The sequence below is a fragment of the Pocillopora damicornis genome, chromosome 4 (genome assembly GCF_964200805.1).
Source record: "Pocillopora damicornis chromosome 4, jaPocDami1.2, whole genome shotgun sequence".
In the NCBI taxonomy this organism is placed as follows: Eukaryota; Metazoa; Cnidaria; class Anthozoa; order Scleractinia; family Pocilloporidae; genus Pocillopora; species Pocillopora damicornis.
Window position 1 is genome coordinate 2569585 of NC_142673.1, and position 17948 is coordinate 2587532.

At 38.1% G+C, this 17948-nt stretch overlaps 3 protein-coding genes across 4 annotated transcripts; 1 reads left to right on the forward strand and 2 right to left on the reverse strand.

Moving 5' to 3' along the window:
• Positions 1-265: 265 nt before the first annotated feature.
• On the reverse strand, positions 266-6351 carry LOC113665277 (uncharacterized). 2 transcript variants are annotated; one of them, XM_089203429.1, is made up of 6 exons: positions 6176-6351; positions 2704-2980; positions 2353-2467; positions 1931-1967; positions 1457-1583; positions 266-1002 (listed from the first exon to the last, which is right to left on the reverse strand). In XM_089203429.1, exons 1-6 carry the CDS (start codon positions 6265-6267, stop codon positions 535-537), a joined length of 1116 nt encoding a protein of 371 aa, XP_089059555.1. In that variant the 5' UTR covers positions 6268-6351; the 3' UTR covers positions 266-534. The 2 variants fall into 2 exon arrangements, with proteins under 2 accessions (XP_089059555.1, XP_089059556.1); XM_089203430.1 differs by lacking the exon at positions 6176-6351 and adding an exon at positions 4676-4817 and having other exon boundaries at positions 2704-2984.
• Positions 6352-7283: 932 nt separating this feature from the next.
• LOC113665283 (phenylalanine--tRNA ligase, mitochondrial) lies at positions 7284-11211 on the forward strand. The gene is made up of 4 exons (XM_027180955.2): positions 7284-7953; positions 8793-9063; positions 9757-10025; positions 10322-11211. Exons 1-4 carry the CDS (start codon positions 7357-7359, stop codon positions 10487-10489), a joined length of 1305 nt encoding a protein of 434 aa, XP_027036756.2. The 5' UTR covers positions 7284-7356; the 3' UTR covers positions 10490-11211.
• Positions 10853-17459, reverse strand: LOC113665281 (polyunsaturated fatty acid 5-lipoxygenase). The gene is made up of 12 exons (XM_027180954.2): positions 17156-17459; positions 16896-17072; positions 15610-15719; positions 14907-15241; positions 14590-14737; positions 14179-14487; positions 13838-14036; positions 13389-13551; positions 12987-13093; positions 12682-12784; positions 12144-12362; positions 10853-12049 (listed from the first exon to the last, which is right to left on the reverse strand). Exons 1-12 carry the CDS (start codon positions 17227-17229, stop codon positions 11816-11818), a joined length of 2178 nt encoding a protein of 725 aa, XP_027036755.2. The 5' UTR covers positions 17230-17459; the 3' UTR covers positions 10853-11815.
• Positions 17460-17948: the final 489 nt, after the last annotated feature.

Consider the following 17948-nt stretch of genomic DNA (forward strand, 5'->3'; position numbering starts at 1 on the left):
AAAAAGCGATGGGCATTTCACGCGGAGGAAGATGAAGCAAATGTTTTCTTGCTTAAAAATGTTATTTCAGCTTTCGAAGTGTAAATAGCAAAGAATGCATTTGTCAACGAAAAAATTAATGAAGAGTAGAAGACAGGAGGGATAGCCTACGTTATCGATATGTTTGGACGCGAGCCAAAAACTGGGTTCAGTGAATAAAGTCAACGGTGAATGGTAAACTTTCCTCGTAAATTATATTAAAACAGCTGGGAAAAAAATATCTCTCTTTTTGTTTTCTTTCGTTTCGATTTTGCTTTGTTTATTTGCTTTTTTTCACTTACAAACACACATGGCATAAGAAAAGCTGTACAAAGCTTTCGCGAGCATCATACATTCTGATTTGCGAGAATCGGATGATAGGTGCTTAATCGCAGTGTTTTCGAGACGTTCATATACACGTCATATTTTAAAGTCCTGCATTTTTACAAACTGTTCTTGGATGACTTCATCTTGTTTATTTTGGAGCTGTTTTAAAATTCATTTAAACGCAGATCATCATTGAACCAAGATGTAGCACAGGGCTCTGAAGGAACGGAGATCACCGCAAGCTATGCTGTCAACACCAAATCCCATGACAGAGTCACATGTATTGCAGTCGTTTTCGTTGTTCCCAAGGATTCCCACTCTTGCTCTGCGATGGATGGTCTGGGTATTGAATCCTTCCTTATTGCAGTTGGGTTGAAGATAAGCCTTTGAATCAGTGAGCGCTATCCACTTGTTCCGACCCAGTGAAGTGAACCGATAATGACCATCAGCAATCAAAGAGTGAAGAGAGGAAGCCTGGCTGTTGATAACGGTGAACCTCAACTGTCCGTTAACCTTCATACCGAGACAGACCTTGGAAAAGGGTGTGTTCCAGTACGTCTGTAATTTGGTCTCTTGTGAATCGAAGCCAGTCGTTGCACCAGACGGATTGTATTCGCTTTTGTCAGTCCAGTATCCCGAACTGAACGGAAAAGTGTTCTGCGAGATGATTGTATAAGAGTAAAAAACTAATCGCATATAAAGATAAACCTCAAAAGTAGTAAGCAAGAACATTATGTATTGTGATTCAGAATCGATTAAAGTTACGCGCCAGGCAAAATTTCCCGTTTAAACCGCCTCTTTTTTTATTTTTAGGGGGAAAAAAAGAAAAGTAGAAGAATATTTGACCTGACCTGCAACGCATCTGCGCCATATTAAATACTCCGCTATGATTCTTCGTCGCGAAAACCAAAATATTTTGCTGTGGCACGAAGCTCGAGTCAGGCTTTAAAAGTTAGGGGTATGAGAAAAAGTACAAGCGTTTGTTCGAGATAAATGAAGTGAGACATTTGTGGTTAGAGATACTTGAATTCTTTACTTCAAATTAGTGAGTGATGTATTTGTCTGCAGACCCTTTGAAGGAACATTTTCACAACAAAATGTAACGACCTACTTTACTGCCATCAATCTTCATAACTGGTGTCCATCCACCATCTCCACATCCAAAATCTCCAATTTGACAGAGAACGGAAGTTGTTTTCGAGCCAAAGTGTAAGGTTACCAACTCGCTGATGTTCGACCTGCTCGGGGAACGAGATCAGTTTTAACAATTACATTGATTTTTATTTCTCCAAAATCTATTCGATCCAATAATTCTTTAATTGATGTTAAGTTTTATGCATTATAAATGACAAGAATAAGCCCTGAATATTTTTTTTTTGAATGAAACTAATTTGGAAACACAAGAGAAGATGATTTCTGACGTTAACTCAACAGATAACCCTTTTTTTAAATTCTTAATTCGCCCTTTTAGTGTTTAAAGTAAGAATTTAACTTTATCACCGATTGCGTCCCAATCTAGAGTTAAAGATTGAATTAAATATCGAGTTTTTCCCTCGTCATTCATATAAACAAGTTTCAAACCTACTTGTATGAATTGTACGCATCTTTACAGGACTTGAAGCCTGAGTATGAATTAAAGAATTGCGTGTTACAAATGATGTCTCCGGCATGCAGCAAGGGTAGGAGTTTTCTTTAAATCTTCAACTCTTATTTGCCTGACACCGTTGAAGTAATTAACAATTATTAACTGAAGTGATGGTGAATATCTATTCCTTACAGGGGATGTACGGTGCTGCATCAAACGAGCTCGTCAGAGTAAGCCTTTGATAAATTTCAGTTGGGAAAGAGGTCAATTGTAGGACCGACGCAATGATCACTCAGTTGGCTATGTTGTCGTTCATGTACTAAAAGCAAACTGCTCTTGAGGCCAGGCAATCCCTGGATAGAGAGCCAAATTTTATGCAAATAAATGCTAATCCAACCTGGCAATTGCAAATAATGTCTAACCTTTCTCACAGAATTCTCCAATGAAGCCTTTCTTGCAGAGGCATTCAAAGATGCCATTTTTGTAACTTGGTACACAGGTCCCTTCATTTTTGCATGGCGAGGAAGAACAGGGAGACTGAGGAGAAGAAGAAACATTTAATACTTGAACAATGATAACATATGGGTCTGTTTTAAATAAAATTTCACTCATAATAGAGCCTACTAAAACAAAGGATATACAGTCCTACAGAGTAAGGTTTCGAATTAATCCCCCCCCCGCCCCCCTCGTTGGCTCGGGCCTTACAGCGAAGCTTCGGGCCTCTTAAGTACTTAACAGTACACATTTACAATCTCCCAAAGAATATCTGTAACCTTAATGACGAAATGATGGGAGCTCTTGTTTCCAAGGAGTTCAGTGGAGTTTCTGTATTTGTCAGAAGAGAGAAGCTCGCACCAAAACTTTCCTTCGATTCCTCTAGACGCGGCCAGGTTCACAGAAAAACATGACGTATGACTAAGGCACTTAAATGCACAGTCAATGCTATTATCCACTGTGTAGGATCCAATTCTGGGGACGTTCAAATAACGGAATTCTTCTCTCACAAACACATCCTGTCGTACAGTTTGTGGGGGGTGGTAGATATCATGACTACCTGGTTGAGGCAAAAGGTAGCATATGTCAGGCAAACTCTACATAAGCAAATTTGGTCCGTTGGAAAAAAATATCTACGAGAAAAGTCTTTACCTTAAAAAACTGGGATTTTGTGCAGGATCAAGATCTAATTTTTTCCTGCTTCTGCCATAGCAAAGTTTTCATAGAAAACATAGATTAACGGCTCTTTTTTGTTTCACTTTGGGCTTGTGAATAATTTATGATTGGATAAATGAATGGTCCGTGAGTGGATGTGACTACTGTTTATATAAAGAAGGGATGCAATTTAGTAAAACTCGCTAATTTGTGGATCGTGTACTTAATTTCTCGGAAAAATCAATTGAAAGAGATTTACGGACAGCTCACAAGCTTTCACTTCCCCATCTATGAAATATTTGTAGGGGATTTTGTCGTTATGGATTCAAAAGCTGGCCCTTTTACTTTATTTTTTGTGGCCATGCAAATCATAATCTTAATATTTTATTATGTTTTGATAAATTGTCAACAAACTAGCTTTTCAGTAAATTAGAATTATTTGGATCTTTGTCACGTTTAATGTAGTAATTGCATTGTCATTTTTTAACGGGTTGACAAATCATTTTTAAGATGCGCCATTTTAAGAATGAAGACATGGAGACTAGTTTTAATCATCCTGGACACTTGTTATGTGATTTTCAGCATCATTTAAATGTGAGACATCACAGGGAATGCATACGTGATGATGATTATTTCAGCAAAGTATACAATATACAATGCAGGTGCTCCCAAAATATTGCTTTTAATTCTGAGTGCTCGTTTGCCGATGGTATAATTGATTATCGAGATTGGGGTCTTCGAATTTCACTACTTTGCGTATAGACAAAATAAAGTAACTGTAAGACTTCAATTTTCCAATCATACCGATTGAAAATGTAGGGAAACGTGTAGGGGAAAAAAGGCCCGCAGCTTTATTTTAGATAGTTTAAACTGAGTTGCGAAATAATTTAAAACAGGCTAATGTTCAAATTCGTGAATAATTCACAAATGTCGCTATGACAGAGTGAAACTCTTTATGCCTAAAGACAGAAGTTCTCTATGGATAGGGTTTAACTCAAACTACAGCATGAAAATTAGGCAGTATGTCGTATTCAAAATAAAAAAATTGCCTACTCGGAAACTGCATCGAGAAAGAAACCATTCATTCTATTCTGAAAACGTCTGAGGCTCGATTGAGGTCAGAGGTTTGAGGTTCGCTTCCTCAGTCATTGGGAACTCAGAATTTTTTGTTTGTCCTACGCTCGTGACAAGACGAAAAGACATCTTTCTCTATTTCTTTACTGAGCTAAAAACTTACCATCTCACTTATTCTATTTCAAAACTGTTTAAATTTTACATAACATGAATCTTCGGAGGATGCATGCTAAAGATCTTTGGGGGTCATTTCGTGTCGACGTCTTTGACAGCAGGGAAGACTATCGAGACAATTTTGATGAAACTTTTAAGGTAGAGAAATGATTTAAATAATTGGTTCCGAGTAGATTATACTTTTTGAAGGAGTCTAAAAGTATATTAATTAGTTTCACACAAGAATAATGGGCAAAGTTAAGCGAGATAAAGTCGGCTCTTTCAAATTTATGTAAGCAGGTTATTCCCAATTACTATCTTACAAGCTTGCCTTAAAGATACCTTTTTCAAGGGACTCCGCACACTAACCTTTAGAAGCAGCTGCCTCGAGGAGCAGATTAGGCCAGATAATTAAAAGCGAACAAATGAAAACTAAAAACATGGCTTGTAAGTCCACAAGGGCACAAAAGTATTGAGTTAATGAAAAACCAACTGTTATTGGAAGTAAGATAAAGCTCTTGCGTGCCGATTTCAACTGACCAATCAGATAACTTTTAGGACAGCAGCTGCTGCGCACATTTCTTCTGTATATGTCATGAGTTGATATGTTACGTGAGGTCTATTAAACTCTAATGATTGTTGTTTCCACTTTAACCTTCGATAACGTTATTAACCCAGTAAACAACTAGGATCATCCGCAAAATCCTACACACGGTTTCGTCCTTACTTGGTCTTCAAATCATTGGTTGATGCCGATCATTTTTTCTCGCGCGCGAGTACTTTTTCCATCGTCGCCTTGGGTTTTTATTTGCTCCTTTTCATATTTGATCGAATAATTTTTTAAATACACAGTACCATAGCTACCAGAAACATAAGCTTCTGCTAAACAATTAGATTACGAGACCGAGACTTCTATCGAGCATAACAACTGGTCAGGGAGAGGCCCGAATAAGGTATCACATGTAATAACGATAATAATGATAATAATAAAAGTAATAATAATAATAATAATAATTCAATAATAAAAATAATAATAATGATAATGGTTTATTCAATGGAGCCCACGATATGGCTCTTCACCTATCAAAGCTATCTAGACTCTTACAGTTACGTGAAATAAAATGAATTGAAACTGGTAGCAATTGCAAAACGAAATTCAATAAATGAAAATAGGGTGTCCATAACGCGTCAAAACGCCTTTAAAAATATTAGTAAATAATAATCTAATATAATTGTAAAGTAAATTCGGCGTCTTACTTAGATAGCGTGAAGCGTAGCCAATCATATTGCAACAATTATACTTGAACGCTACTAGATTTATGCTAAATTCACATATACCTTGGTAAACACTGAGCGCCTAAATTTTCACCCTCTTTTAAGTTATAAAATCTTCCATATCGAATCAGAGGCATCCCATTCGTAGAATTTGAGAAATGAACCGTTGATTTCAAACAAAGTTTGAAAGAAGAGTATTTCAACGGTTAAAGCCTGAGAAAGTGCTCTTAAATTAAACGGAAACAAGGTAAAACAATGAAATGGAGGTAAGAAGTTTTTGACTTGAACTATCGTGTAATTTTCATCACTGCTGGCTTTGTTAAAACCCAAAAGTAACGCTCATAGTTGAAGGTCTATCGATCTAATTGATGGAAAGTGAAAAATGAATTATTGATTGACTTCAAACTGCAGCTAAAATGAATCATCGATTGAATAAAATAGCATTTTTTTACACAGTTAATTTTTTAAATTCGTTAACTTATGTGTTGCGTCGGGGATCATTTGAAAAATATAGCGGATCGTCAATCATAACCAGGTTAATTAAAAGTATATGAAGTGCAGCGGCAAATTTTGCCGAAGCACTGACGTTTTCACCAACCTTCTGCCTTGAGGATCAGTTCAGACCAGATAATAAAAACAGAACAAAAAAGAGAAACATTCACAGCGCTGGCCCGTGAATCAACCATCGAGGTTTTTTAGACGAAAATATTTGAAACCGCCGTTTCTCCCTCAAAACAAACTGACTCTGTTGTCGTTAAAACATCTCCTTAATCTCACTGATTTTTATTGATTGTCCAATCCAGGTAGATTATTCTACGGCAGGTGCTAACTTCGTTTTCATATATGCCAACTCTCTCGGATTATCCGGGAGTCTCCCGGATACAGAGCCAATCTCCAGCTCTCGCGTACGGGTGACCAAAATCCCGGCTAAGAGGAAGTTTGGATCAGTTGCCCAGAAAAAAAATAAGATTTAAGTTCCACGTGTTCCAAAAATTCCAAAATCATCTGGCTTCTTATGCTTGTATTACGGTTTCTGGCTTCATTTTCATGCGTGATGCATGTTGTTCGTTGCAAACAAAAAGAACAGAGTTTCTTCTTTGTTACTCCTATATAAGCGAGAATCTGATTGGATGAGTATTCAACAAATAGAAGTCCCTGATAGATAGATCGGCGTTTTTCCCGCGAAATTGCTCGGTTGGAGGTAGGGGGTCCATTTCGAAAGAGAAATGTTGGGGGGGGGAGGGGAGTCGCATTGGCGAATTTGGTGGGGGGGGGGGCGCTGGTCCTAAAAAAAAATCTCCAGATTTGAAATCTGCAGAGGTTGGTATCTCTGTATTTTGATAATTCTATAAACAATACCAGTGATTAAAGATTACTGTTTCATTTTGAATGTATCTAAATGCAAATGTGTCAATTCGAAAAACACGCCCATATCAAACGATTGTTAAAAATCGATGGGCATTTCACGCAGAAGAAGATGAACCGAATGTTTTAGATTAAGATATCTCTCGAAGGACTAAACCGCATCATGTTGACGCCATGGCTTTACAGCTTGTAAGAAATAGGAGAATTCTGGGCCTATGATTTTTCTGTCATGTAAATTTGGAGAAATTGGAAGAAGAGACTGGAAGGTTTTTTTGTCCGCTTTGTAGTCTTCAAAAATCCTCAGTTCAGCCGGTACACGAGTCAGCAGTAACTCTTATTAGCAGATGCTATGTCATGTAAGGATAACACGTTTTGCTTTCAAGTCCTTCTAAAGTCTTTTCGTTTGCAAAATGTCCTTCGTTTTGAAGACACGAACTCTTGCAGCCCCTCTTACCAAGCAATTACAATGTGGAAGACTGTTATTCGCTGCATATCTTCACAGCAAAGCGGACACGGAAGGAGATAACATCCAATTATTCAATAACACTTACTCTCGAGACGCCATGACTAACATCACTCCAAGCATTTTGTCCAAAGTCGGACGAAACCTGCACCTTTGTAAAAATCACCCACTAAGCATTTTAAGAGAACGAATCCAGGAACATGTTTATGCGGACTACAGAACTCGCTGGGGCGGCCCCATGTTTACAATGGTGGATAAATTGTCTCCAGTTGTCACGGTGGAACAGAACTTTGATAGTTTGCTTGTTCCAAAAGATCACGTTAGTCGAACGAAGAATGATAACTACTACATAAACGCTGAGCACTTGCTTCGCGCTCACACCTCTGCGCATCAAAGAGACTTGATTAAAACTGGACTGGATGCTTTTCTTGTTACGGGTGATGTTTACAGGCGGGATGAAATCGACATGTGTCATTACCCTGTGTTTCATCAGATGGAAGGTGTCAGGTTGTTTTCACAGCACGAGCTGTTTTCACAATATGAGGTGAATATCTCTTCCTTTTCCAAACCATTTGAGGGGGAAGGAGTGGGCTTTTTTCTTTTTTCTTTTGGGAATGTCAGCTGGCCTTGCAGAATGCCTTCTCTATGATGAAGTCTATTCTGTGGCCAACTATGGACCCCATCTCAGTCACCTCTGGGCCAATGTAATTTTTAAAATTCCTACAGTGATAACTTTTTAATTGCAAATCTTCCTATTTTTAAACCCCTACTCACCAGAATTTTCTTATCCCAAAGTCCCAAAAATGTGCGACTCCATTCTAGTAACTCTATTGGAAATGCAATGCTTTTATTATCAATCCAGTCATTAAAATGCTACCCCATCCAGTAGCACACTCCATTGGCCCATTACTGGGAGATATCCCTTTCTGCATGCGCATAACCACTCAGGTGACATCGGATATGTACATGTCTTGATTGTGCAAAAATTGCAAGACATTTTACAATTATTGACCTCCTTTATCTATTGATTGTAATTTTGAAGCACGAGCTATCTTAACCCTTAACTCCCAAGATCCAATTAGTAATTCTCCCTACTAGAAGCCATACATTTCCTTTTAAATTAAATGAAAAGAATTTGGTATTAGATCAAGATAACATCCATTAGATGGCTTATCAATTTTCAAAGCCAGGTTATGAGACAAGGTATTGGAATTACCCAGAAAAATTAAATTTCAATCACTTCTGGGGATTAAAAGGTTAAATTTACCGTGATTTGTTCATACAAAGAAATGACAAATGCAGTATTTGATCATGATTACTTTCCCTTCAGCATCTTTTTTCCAACCCTCACACTCCTAAATACTTTCATTATTTCTTTGCAAGGAGCCATTGGAAATGTTTGATCAAAGCAGAACCAAAACCCCTGAGAAACAAGCTGCACACACACTGGAGGCAGTAAAGCTTGTTGAGTTCAGTCTCAAGCAAACACTGGTGAAGATTGTTGAACACCTGTGTGGAGAGGGAGTGGAGATGCGCTGGGTTGATGCATACTTTCCCTTCACCCATCCTTCCTGGGAATTGGAAGTCAATTTTGAAGGTGAATGGTTGGAGCTGCTTGGGTGTGGTGTGATGGCACAGGAGATACTTGTAAATGGTAAGTTAAAAAGATAAATGTAAATGAAATATTTTGGAAACTAGCAATGATGCATTCATTCATTTCTGTACCTTTTCAAAGTTGAACTGGTATTTGAAATGATGGTTTTTGTGGAGGAAGAAACACCAGGTTACCATATGGAAAAACCCCTGGATCATTGAACAAAAACTGACATATTAGATTCAATATTAGATAACTCATTTTTTTAGTTTCATGTCATGATTAACAGTTAAACTTCTTTACCTTTAGTTCTTTCATCAACATTATGTTTACATTGATTTTATATTTTAGTTGTGTTTATTATTGAAGGTATACATGTAGCCTAATGGCTGATGAGCTGGACACTGGAATGAAAGGTCCAGGTTTGAGACCTAATCAGATCAGCGTTTTGTGTTCTTGTGCTAAGCACTTTACTCCCACAGTGCCTCTCTTTACCCAGGAATATGAATGGGTACCAGCAAATTTTCAGGAAAATCTGATAAAATGTAGGGGGGTAACCTTGCAATGGACTGGCATCCCATTCAGGCAGGGAGTAGTAATCCTAGTCACTTCATATTGAGGAAACCAGGATAATCTGCGGCTGAGTGGGCTACTTGGCTTGAACAGAGACTTAACCTTTAGTGAAGTAAAGTTTATGGTTTTATCAGATTTTAAACATAGCATTATAATTGAGATTTCCCATTTCATTTCCAGGTGGAGCTGAACACAAGATAGGCTGGGCATTTGGTATTGGACTTGAGCGTTTGGCCATGAGGCTTTTTAACATCCCTGATATTCGGCTGTTTTGGAGTGATGATCCAAGATTCCTTTCTCAGTTTGAGGGAAACAAAGTTGTTGAGTTCAAGCCGTTCAGCAAGTACCCACCTACTTTCAAGGATGTGGCGTTTTGGATTCCTGAAAACTTCTCTCCAAATAACCTGTTTGATGTGGTTCGTGGGGTGGCCGGTGACATAGTGGAAAAGGTGAGGGACTGGAAGTTGAGGAAAGGGCTGTGTATGTAGAAACGTAGCAGAGAGAGAGAGGGTCTAATAACTGATTTTGGTTTACTTAAATCTACTGGTGATCTATCACAAATGCTGCAATCTTTTTGGCTATGCTACTCATCTAGTTAAGAAATATTCAGCAAGCAGCATGCAACCATCCAGTTATGGATGCACACTGGAAGGTGTCAAGCCAGAGTCACACAAGACTTTATAGGTACCTTAGGTTTATGAAATAGTGAAAATGAACATTGCTAAGGCTATTTACCTTATTTCAGGTGGAGTTGGTGGACACATTCTGTCATCCCAAGACTCAGAGAGAGAGTCACTGCTATAGGATAACTTACAGGTCCATGGATAAGACTTTTACTGACATTGAAATTAATAGTATTCAGGATGAGGTCAGGGAAGAAATTCAGAAGAGATTATTGGTAGAACTTAGATAGATTACTCCATCAATGTCATTTTGAAATAGATGCTTGATCAAGCTGTGGTGTGATTTGAAGAAATTGCACTGGTTTTGCTTTTTTAAGCTCTATGATTGGTCCTAAAAATGTGTGCCAGCCACTAAACCAATCAGATGCTAAACTTGTCATTTTCCAGTGCTTGAGGCAGGTTAGATGCATCTAATCGAGTTCTCATTGGCTCCCCAAGATTATTTTTTTTGTTTTGATTGGCTGCTATGTTTACATTGCCCACTTAAATTTAAGAAACTTAAAAATTGTACAGTGTTCTAAAACATCTGCATTCAAATTTTGTTCCCTCATACAAGTGGGTCAAATTGAACCAAAAAATTGTTACTTGTGAAATCGGTTTTAAATTTTATTTCCCACTAAGAAGACAACGTAAACAAGTATTAGTAGATTTTGAGTACACTTTTTCCCCTAACAAATTGTGTTTTGGCTCCAGTTGTTCAAAGGTTGAATAACGCTATCCACTGAATAAATTTTATCTGGTGAATAGTGCAGTATATTTTGCCATCACTTATCTACTGGATAGTGATTTATCCATTGGATAATGTTATCAGACCTTCATACAGTTGGGCCTTGAAGTTAAGAGCCTGTTAATTTAAGAAATCCCGAGGAAAACACACTTTGTATAGTTTCAGATACAGCTAATTCCTTATTGAATTTGAATAACATTGATTCATAAATCGTTTTAAAGTAAACCTCTGACGACACTTAATTTCACCATGCATGTCAGTAAAGGAATTGTTGAAGTTTACTGGAAAGGAAAGGAAGGAACCAAGAACCATGCTTTGAAAAATGCCCCTGTGAATGTGCAAGGCGATTCTTAGGAGATGATTCCCTTGAATATCATTTAAGAATTACGAAATCTCTGAGCTATTGAGACGTTTTGTAATTCTTAGGAGAGAACTTCCATCTACTATCATTTAAACTGGAATATTTTGTCTGAAGATTTAATTTTCTTCTCTACGGATTCTGTTTCAATATCTTATTTTGGGTTCATTCTAAGCCCTTCGTGTTTGTCTTTCCCGGTAAATTATATTTGAAACAACCGAGGCATTGTTATGTAGCTCTTTCCAACTGCAACAGATTCTCTCACATCACAGTCTGGGTTAATTTTGCTCCCGACAAAAGTAAAATTGCATAGGTTCATCTACCAGCAAACAAAATAATTTTTTTTTCAAATCCTGGACACTTGTTCAAAGCATGGTTTCGGGGATCGATGTCAAATTTCTTATGTACCACACACGTAAATCCCCATAGGAATTCGAAATAAATAAATCTCTTGGGAAATATTAATTTGATTTAAGTGCAAATGCTGTTTGGTATCCATGCTGGACTCAGATAAGGATATGTGAGGTATCCCTCTCGAAATCGTTCTTTATTTCTCTTGTCCAGGAGGGGTTTGACCGCGGAGTGAAGTCGGTTGTAGTGTTTTTGGACAATTACTCTGCCTCCTTGCTCCGGAAGTTTGCCTCCGTAGTCGAACAGGCGGTCGATACGAAGAGAACCCAAGCTCATTGCAACTCCGGCTTGAACCTGTCAAAGACATAAAAACAAAAGGATTTTTTAAAAAAAATTTTTGGAAAGAGTGCAATTCAAACCAAGATAATGTATAATTTTCTTTACTCACTGCTGAAACATAACTATTCGGCAATCGTAAAGCATTAAATTTATCATCGGGCACTCGTTCGTCGTCGTACATCTTCGTGGGCATGTTTGGCGTGAATGCTCCGTACGCCGAGATTGGATAATTGACAGCAGTATGTTGAGCGGTTGAGGTCCAGATGAGGCGGGTAACAATGTCGACCAGTAGTGCTTTGGTGGCTATCTGAGCTGGAAAACCACGAAGCTGAAGAATTCAAGAACAATTAGAAAGTAATAATCAAGCGAATAGCGAAAGTAATCCGGAATTGCATTGGTTTTGTTTTACTTTGCGCTCTGATTGGTCTGCCAAAAATCGTGCAATCCTCTACCAATGAAATGCCTTAGTTAAACAAATCGCACTTTGACAACCCGCGTTTTCTCGCCTTCAGGCAGTTTGTTGGTGTTTTTCATTTTGGTTTCTCCTTAACACCATGTCATATATTAATTTTTTTCCCGAAAGGCCCTTGTGATTAATTCGCTTTTGATTTTATTCAGTCTAAACACGCCCGGAGGAGTTAAGCTACCTTTCCTTTACCGCCGTCTTTCCCCACTCCCTCAGATGACATCTCGTTGGCGAGACCTTGAACTTCATGATCCTTCAGTACATCGCTGTCAGCGTGGTAATAACTACGATACAATGACAAACGCGAGATAAGACTTTTCATTAACTGGACAGTCGATCAAGCAACCAAGAATCGACCATTTATTTACAGTATGAGCATTCCATTTCTAAGCAACATCCCTAAGTTGAAAGTAAAGTCAGCTTACTAGCCAAAATGACCATCTTGCCGGCTTTGTCTCATAACAAAACTGGTTGGCTTCTACTCACAAATTGACGTAGTCCTTGACTAGATCTTCCATAGCTTTATAAATCAATTCTCCGTCGTCTCTGTATGGGAAATATGGCAATTTTTTTCGGTCATCGATGCCACGGGCCTGATAGTAAGAAAAAGGAAAAAAAGAGAAATTTCTATGAAGTATATGCGCAACACTGGGATAAACTCGTTAAGGCAGTCACAAGTTTAAATAATTGCTCGTTGAAAGCTCGAGCACAATTTCGCTCCTCTTGCAAAATGTTTTTAGAATGTGAAGGTGATATGAGTCACCGAATCTTCTTATGTCTATATGCAACCTCGTTCCCAGAGTCCTCTCTTTTCATCCCACGAGGAAGGAAGAGAGAGGAACCTGGGAACGAGGTTGGTCAAAAGTGTAATTTGAAGTTACGTCATACCTTATTCTTGGCTCGGAAGTCAGTATCGGCCCAAGTCAAGGTCTGAAATGCACGCACCAATAGGGTTACAGAACCAGTATTACCAATAGCAAACAACTGATGCATGTATGCTTGATCGTCAACTAGTTTAGGAAATCCCACTTTGTTAGTGGGTAATAAGCCTCTACAGTAGAACAAAGAAATAATTACAAACAGAAATTAATATTAATCGTATAAATTATATTGATATTCACTTTTACCTTTTATTGAGCGGTATTATTCTACACCAAGTCGCTGATTACACAATGATATATATAAGATGTTGGAATGTGGCATCATGTCGTCCAACCTGGGCTCGCAACAATTAAAACACCTGATAAGCCAGGTAAAGTGAAGTAGAACACTTAAGGCTGATCGAGTTGGCCTGGGTGTGACTCCACCCACCCACGAGCTTTTAAGATCTTCCCTACCTACAGTGATATTTCAGTAGCTGGTGCAAGGGGTGCAGTGTTGATAGGTATCTCAGTATGCACACACAAAATGGCTCCATCATGAGATGGGTTTTTAGTAAATGTTCCACCATCTCCACATAAGCAAAATCTGTGACTTGAAAGCCCGCTTTGGCAAGAGCCCACAGGTCACCATCTTCGGGAGAATAGACTGGTGAGCCTGTGCAAGGAATGAAATAGGAGATCTGTTATTCCGAGTTAGATTTTTGAATTGGGGTTGGAAAAACTTCGGAAACAGGATACCGGGAGAAACAGAATGTGAAGGGACGGCACGAGGAGAGAAAGATTGTCCTCGTACTTACCTGATGCAGAATCAACCTGGATAGCCACTGGTTGCAACTGTGCAGGTCTACCTTTCCCCCCTGGACGCGAGACAAACAATGCTATGGGAGACATTGCGGGCCACATTTTCCGCGTGGGACTGGGCTCTGTGATGTCTGGCACGGTAGAGAGGTTGTCAAAGGCCGGGTACTGCACAACAAATAAAGATCCATCGGCGATTGCGTCTTGTATCAAGGTGTTTGTTTCCAGGCTTCTCGAGAGCGCGGCATCCCAGTCGTAGTTTGGATTCAAACGTTTTTCAAGATCAGACCATTTGACTCCAATGGGATCTGAGAGAGATTCAACAAACGTTAATATAAAACAACTATTGACACATTCACGTCTTTCATAAGTAATTGTTTGTCATTGCGGAGCCTTGGAGCTGTACTTACCTTGACCAGCGGTAACTTTCATAAGTGGCATAGGATTGAGGCCGGCTAACCGCTGTTCAGTAAACACACGGTCTTGTCGCCACGTGACATTGTTGACGACGCTTTTAAAAAGTTCCTCTTGAGAGGGAAATCGGAAAAACGGGCGAACCTGAAGAAAAATGACCCACAAAAATTATTCTTGATGCAAAGAGATGGACTTGATTGCCACAAGGTTGATAAGTCTACGAATAGTGGCGAGAAAAAAACCTTGATTTCTATGAAAGTAACTAAAAGTGTTGCATAGTTTTACACTTAAGTTTTGGAGATTTCTCCCTTACCATTTCTTCACTTTGTTGTTGCTTGAGAAAGAAGTGATAAACTTGTTCATAGTCAGAGATCTTGGTGAATTCTTCTTTATTCGTTTTCCTAAAATTCTGGATGAGCGCCAGATTTTTCTTCAACATATAACCATATAGCTTCATCCACGTTTCTGTGAAGGGGTCCGATAGTGTAAGATTTATCAAGAGATATGCATTAATGTCACTCATGGGGAATGGAAGGTTTTTCACGTGGCCCAGTTTGTAGAGTCCTCGGTGTTTTTCAATGTCTTTTCCTCTGCTCTCGTGGCAGTGGAGTGGAACCTTTTGGGGGATAGCGACACCACAAGGCACACCTAGGAAAGCAAAACAAAATTGGGCAAGTAGAAAATCTTTATTTAAAGTGAGCTGTTTTTTTTCCTGTATCAGGAGACTGAGACAAAGGAATAAATTCTTAGTCCTCAACCCACCCTCTCCAAAGGGACGAGTAGAACATTAGCTCATGTGCTATTGGGTAGACTCAGATTTTTCTCGAATACTTTAATTTTTTTATCTGAAGGACTCATAAAGTGGAACATCGAGAATTCTCCGGCAAGAGGTGAAAAGAAGAGAGAGTAACTAAATCTAATGACCTTATTAATTATTAATTAGCATAAGATTACATTAATGACCCCAATCAAGTGCATGTATATAATTTTTTTTCGGAAAAAGCTAAGGTACTTACGCTCCTTGCATCCCACTTTGGGTTCGTATCCAATCCACCCCGGACAACAATCGTAAATGTTATAATGAATAATTTTGCGAACTGGGTACCAGTAAATCTTGGTTTCGGTACTATAAGGAAAAAATAGATAAAAACATCAGTTCTACAAGGGATAACTCAATTTTGGTGGTAAAATGTCCTTGAAATATTATTCATGTTGGGAAAATACTGCTTACGTATCCGTTTATCAATTAATTTATCCACCTATTCTATTTTTTAAGTAGAGTTTCAGGGTATTTTGCAAGGTATGATTGTAGTAATCTCGTAGCCAGATCCTACCGCGTAGTTGTAACTGAAATGTAGGACCTTACAATCGTTTGGCCGTGAAAGGTCTGGGTACGAGACTATCATGATTGTAATTGAGTTGAATCAGAATTATTTTGCTTTAATAATAATCAACAAATTGCAGACTATTTCTTTTTGGTTAATTATTATTACCATTATATATTTTTTTGGCAGATGAAAACTGTTTTCACTTTAGTCCAAATCAAAGATAAAAGGTGAAATAGCTGGGTGTGATGTAATTAAAGTGGTAATTAGAAATGTAATGGCGACTTCTCAGAGAATCGTTATTCGTTTCTCAGTGTCAGCGGTGTTCTCAATTTTGACATGACCGTGGAGGGCTGGTAAGAAATTTGACGTCATTGGAGAACTACCTGTCGAGATTGTTTCAGACTGACACGTTTGTTCTCCTGAATTTTACAAATTTTTCCTCAAAAATTCAAAATGAGTTTGGTTTAGATATAGTTGTTTTTAGACCCAATACTGAAAATGACTGTTCTTGAAAAAATTAGGGTCTGAAATGCTCAGAAAAACTAAAATATAATCAATTGCCGAAAATGATGAAATTTTCTCAGCACTATGGATCAGCGGGAAATATTGATTGACTTGTCCCATTCGGAGGCAAAAGAACCCTGTGGATCCTTTTTTTTTAAACACAGGAAGCTCAAAATCGTCATGTCCATCATAAAAGCTTTCTTAAAGAGGGGCAGAAGTAAATTTTTTCCCAAGAAAGAGATTCTGTTTTTGTTCCTTTTGATATCCAGAAAAAAAAATTTAGGAGAGAACTATGTAATGTTAGGAATAAAGGCAAATTGTCAAGGATAACTCAAGGAATTCAGGCCTTAAAAAGAGGAAGTAGAACAATATAAAATTGCGGTTTTAAACAAAAAACACTGGTTACTTATTACAAATAAATGTGTGTTTACATTGAAACAGCTTCTGTACCTTTCTCTTGAATTCCTTACCTTTCTTCTTTACATTGGAGTTTAGGGAAAGAAAAAATTCCACAATCGACAACCTTAACTTTTTTTTCAGTGGTGGCATTTCTCCGTAGCACTAACTGTGGTCTTGTTCTTTCAAAGGCGCAAACATTTTTGCCTTTTTCCGGCGCCGGTCGAGGGATTGACTCTTCATGGGATGCCCTGCATAATTTAGAACAAAACGTTTGAAGTAACGTTCTGCTAAACTGTAACTTTCGAACTAAATTATGTTCAAAAAGACTTACCTTATTATAACGGCGAAAATGATAGCGAACAGAAATGTCGAACAGGGAATCGACGATTGTTTTTTCAAATTCATTGGCAACAAAACTTTACAAGTTGGCCTGATATAATGAGAATATAACTAGATGAAAGGATTCGACAAGAAAATTACACTTGTTTTCAAAGGCGAAATTTTTGTCGACGAACAATGTACGACACAAATCCTTTTAAAAAACAATCTGTATAACCATGTTTCAACAAAAGAAGCCCCCGATTTGCTCCATTCACGAACCACTTAAAACACTAAAAAGTAATCATATTTTGCCCGGATATTGGTAAGGATTTCATTACCAATAAGGAAATCTTATCTAAACATTCCTAATGTACTAAACAAATCTTCAGAAATCCTTTGTAGGCTAAAACCAATAAGGTATTGAAGTAAATTTCGATTCTGTTGGCATTAAAATCTTGCGTTCGTACCCAGTGCCAAAATTTTTACCTTTTCCTCACATTTAAGCGTTACAGAGAACAATCCATGACTTGTTCCTTCTTTCTTGGGTTTGGTTCACTTGTAAAAAAACTAATTTCGTATTTCTTTGTTAATTGGCACCTGTCGTTTATGTGCACCTCTGACAGTGATCAGTGACAAATTGTCGGATAAACCAAATCGAGCAGGCGATACAAACTTGCGATAATTTCCTGGTTAACAAGAAATTATTTCTATTCATTAAATATGATTTTCAGTTTTCGCAATTAGAGAAAGGGGGAAAAAAGATAGAAAAATGAAGTAGTCTCATTTTATTTCCGCGAGGAAAA

Coding starts and splice junctions, on each gene's coding strand:
- LOC113665277 (XM_089203429.1), bottom strand. CDS start 6,267: ATGGTTGATTCACGGGCCAGCGCTGTGAATGTTTCTCTTTTTTGTTCT. Junction 2,468..2,703: donor CCCATCATTTCGTCATTAAG/GTTACAGATATT, acceptor TCTTCTCCTCAG/TCTCCCTGTTCTTCCTCGCC. Junction 1,968..2,352: donor TGGAGAATTCTGTGAGAAAG/GTTAGACATTAT, acceptor ATTCATACTCAG/GCTTCAAGTCCTGTAAAGAT.
- LOC113665283 (XM_027180955.2), top strand. CDS start 7,357: ATGTCCTTCGTTTTGAAGACACGAACTCTTGCAGCCCCTCTTACCAAG. Junction 7,954..8,792: donor AGCTGTTTTCACAATATGAG/GTGAATATCTCT, acceptor TTTCTTTGCAAG/GAGCCATTGGAAATGTTTGA. Junction 10,026..10,321: donor CCGGTGACATAGTGGAAAAG/GTGAGGGACTGG, acceptor ACCTTATTTCAG/GTGGAGTTGGTGGACACATT.
- LOC113665281 (XM_027180954.2), bottom strand. CDS start 17,229: ATGAATTTGAAAAAACAATCGTCGATTCCCTGTTCGACATTTCTGTTC. Junction 15,720..16,895: donor CTCCAATGTAAAGAAGAAAG/GTAAGGAATTCA, acceptor TTTTCCTTATAG/TACCGAAACCAAGATTTACT. Junction 12,785..12,986: donor GTCAAGGACTACGTCAATTT/GTGAGTAGAAGC, acceptor ATTGTATCGTAG/TTATTACCACGCTGACAGCG.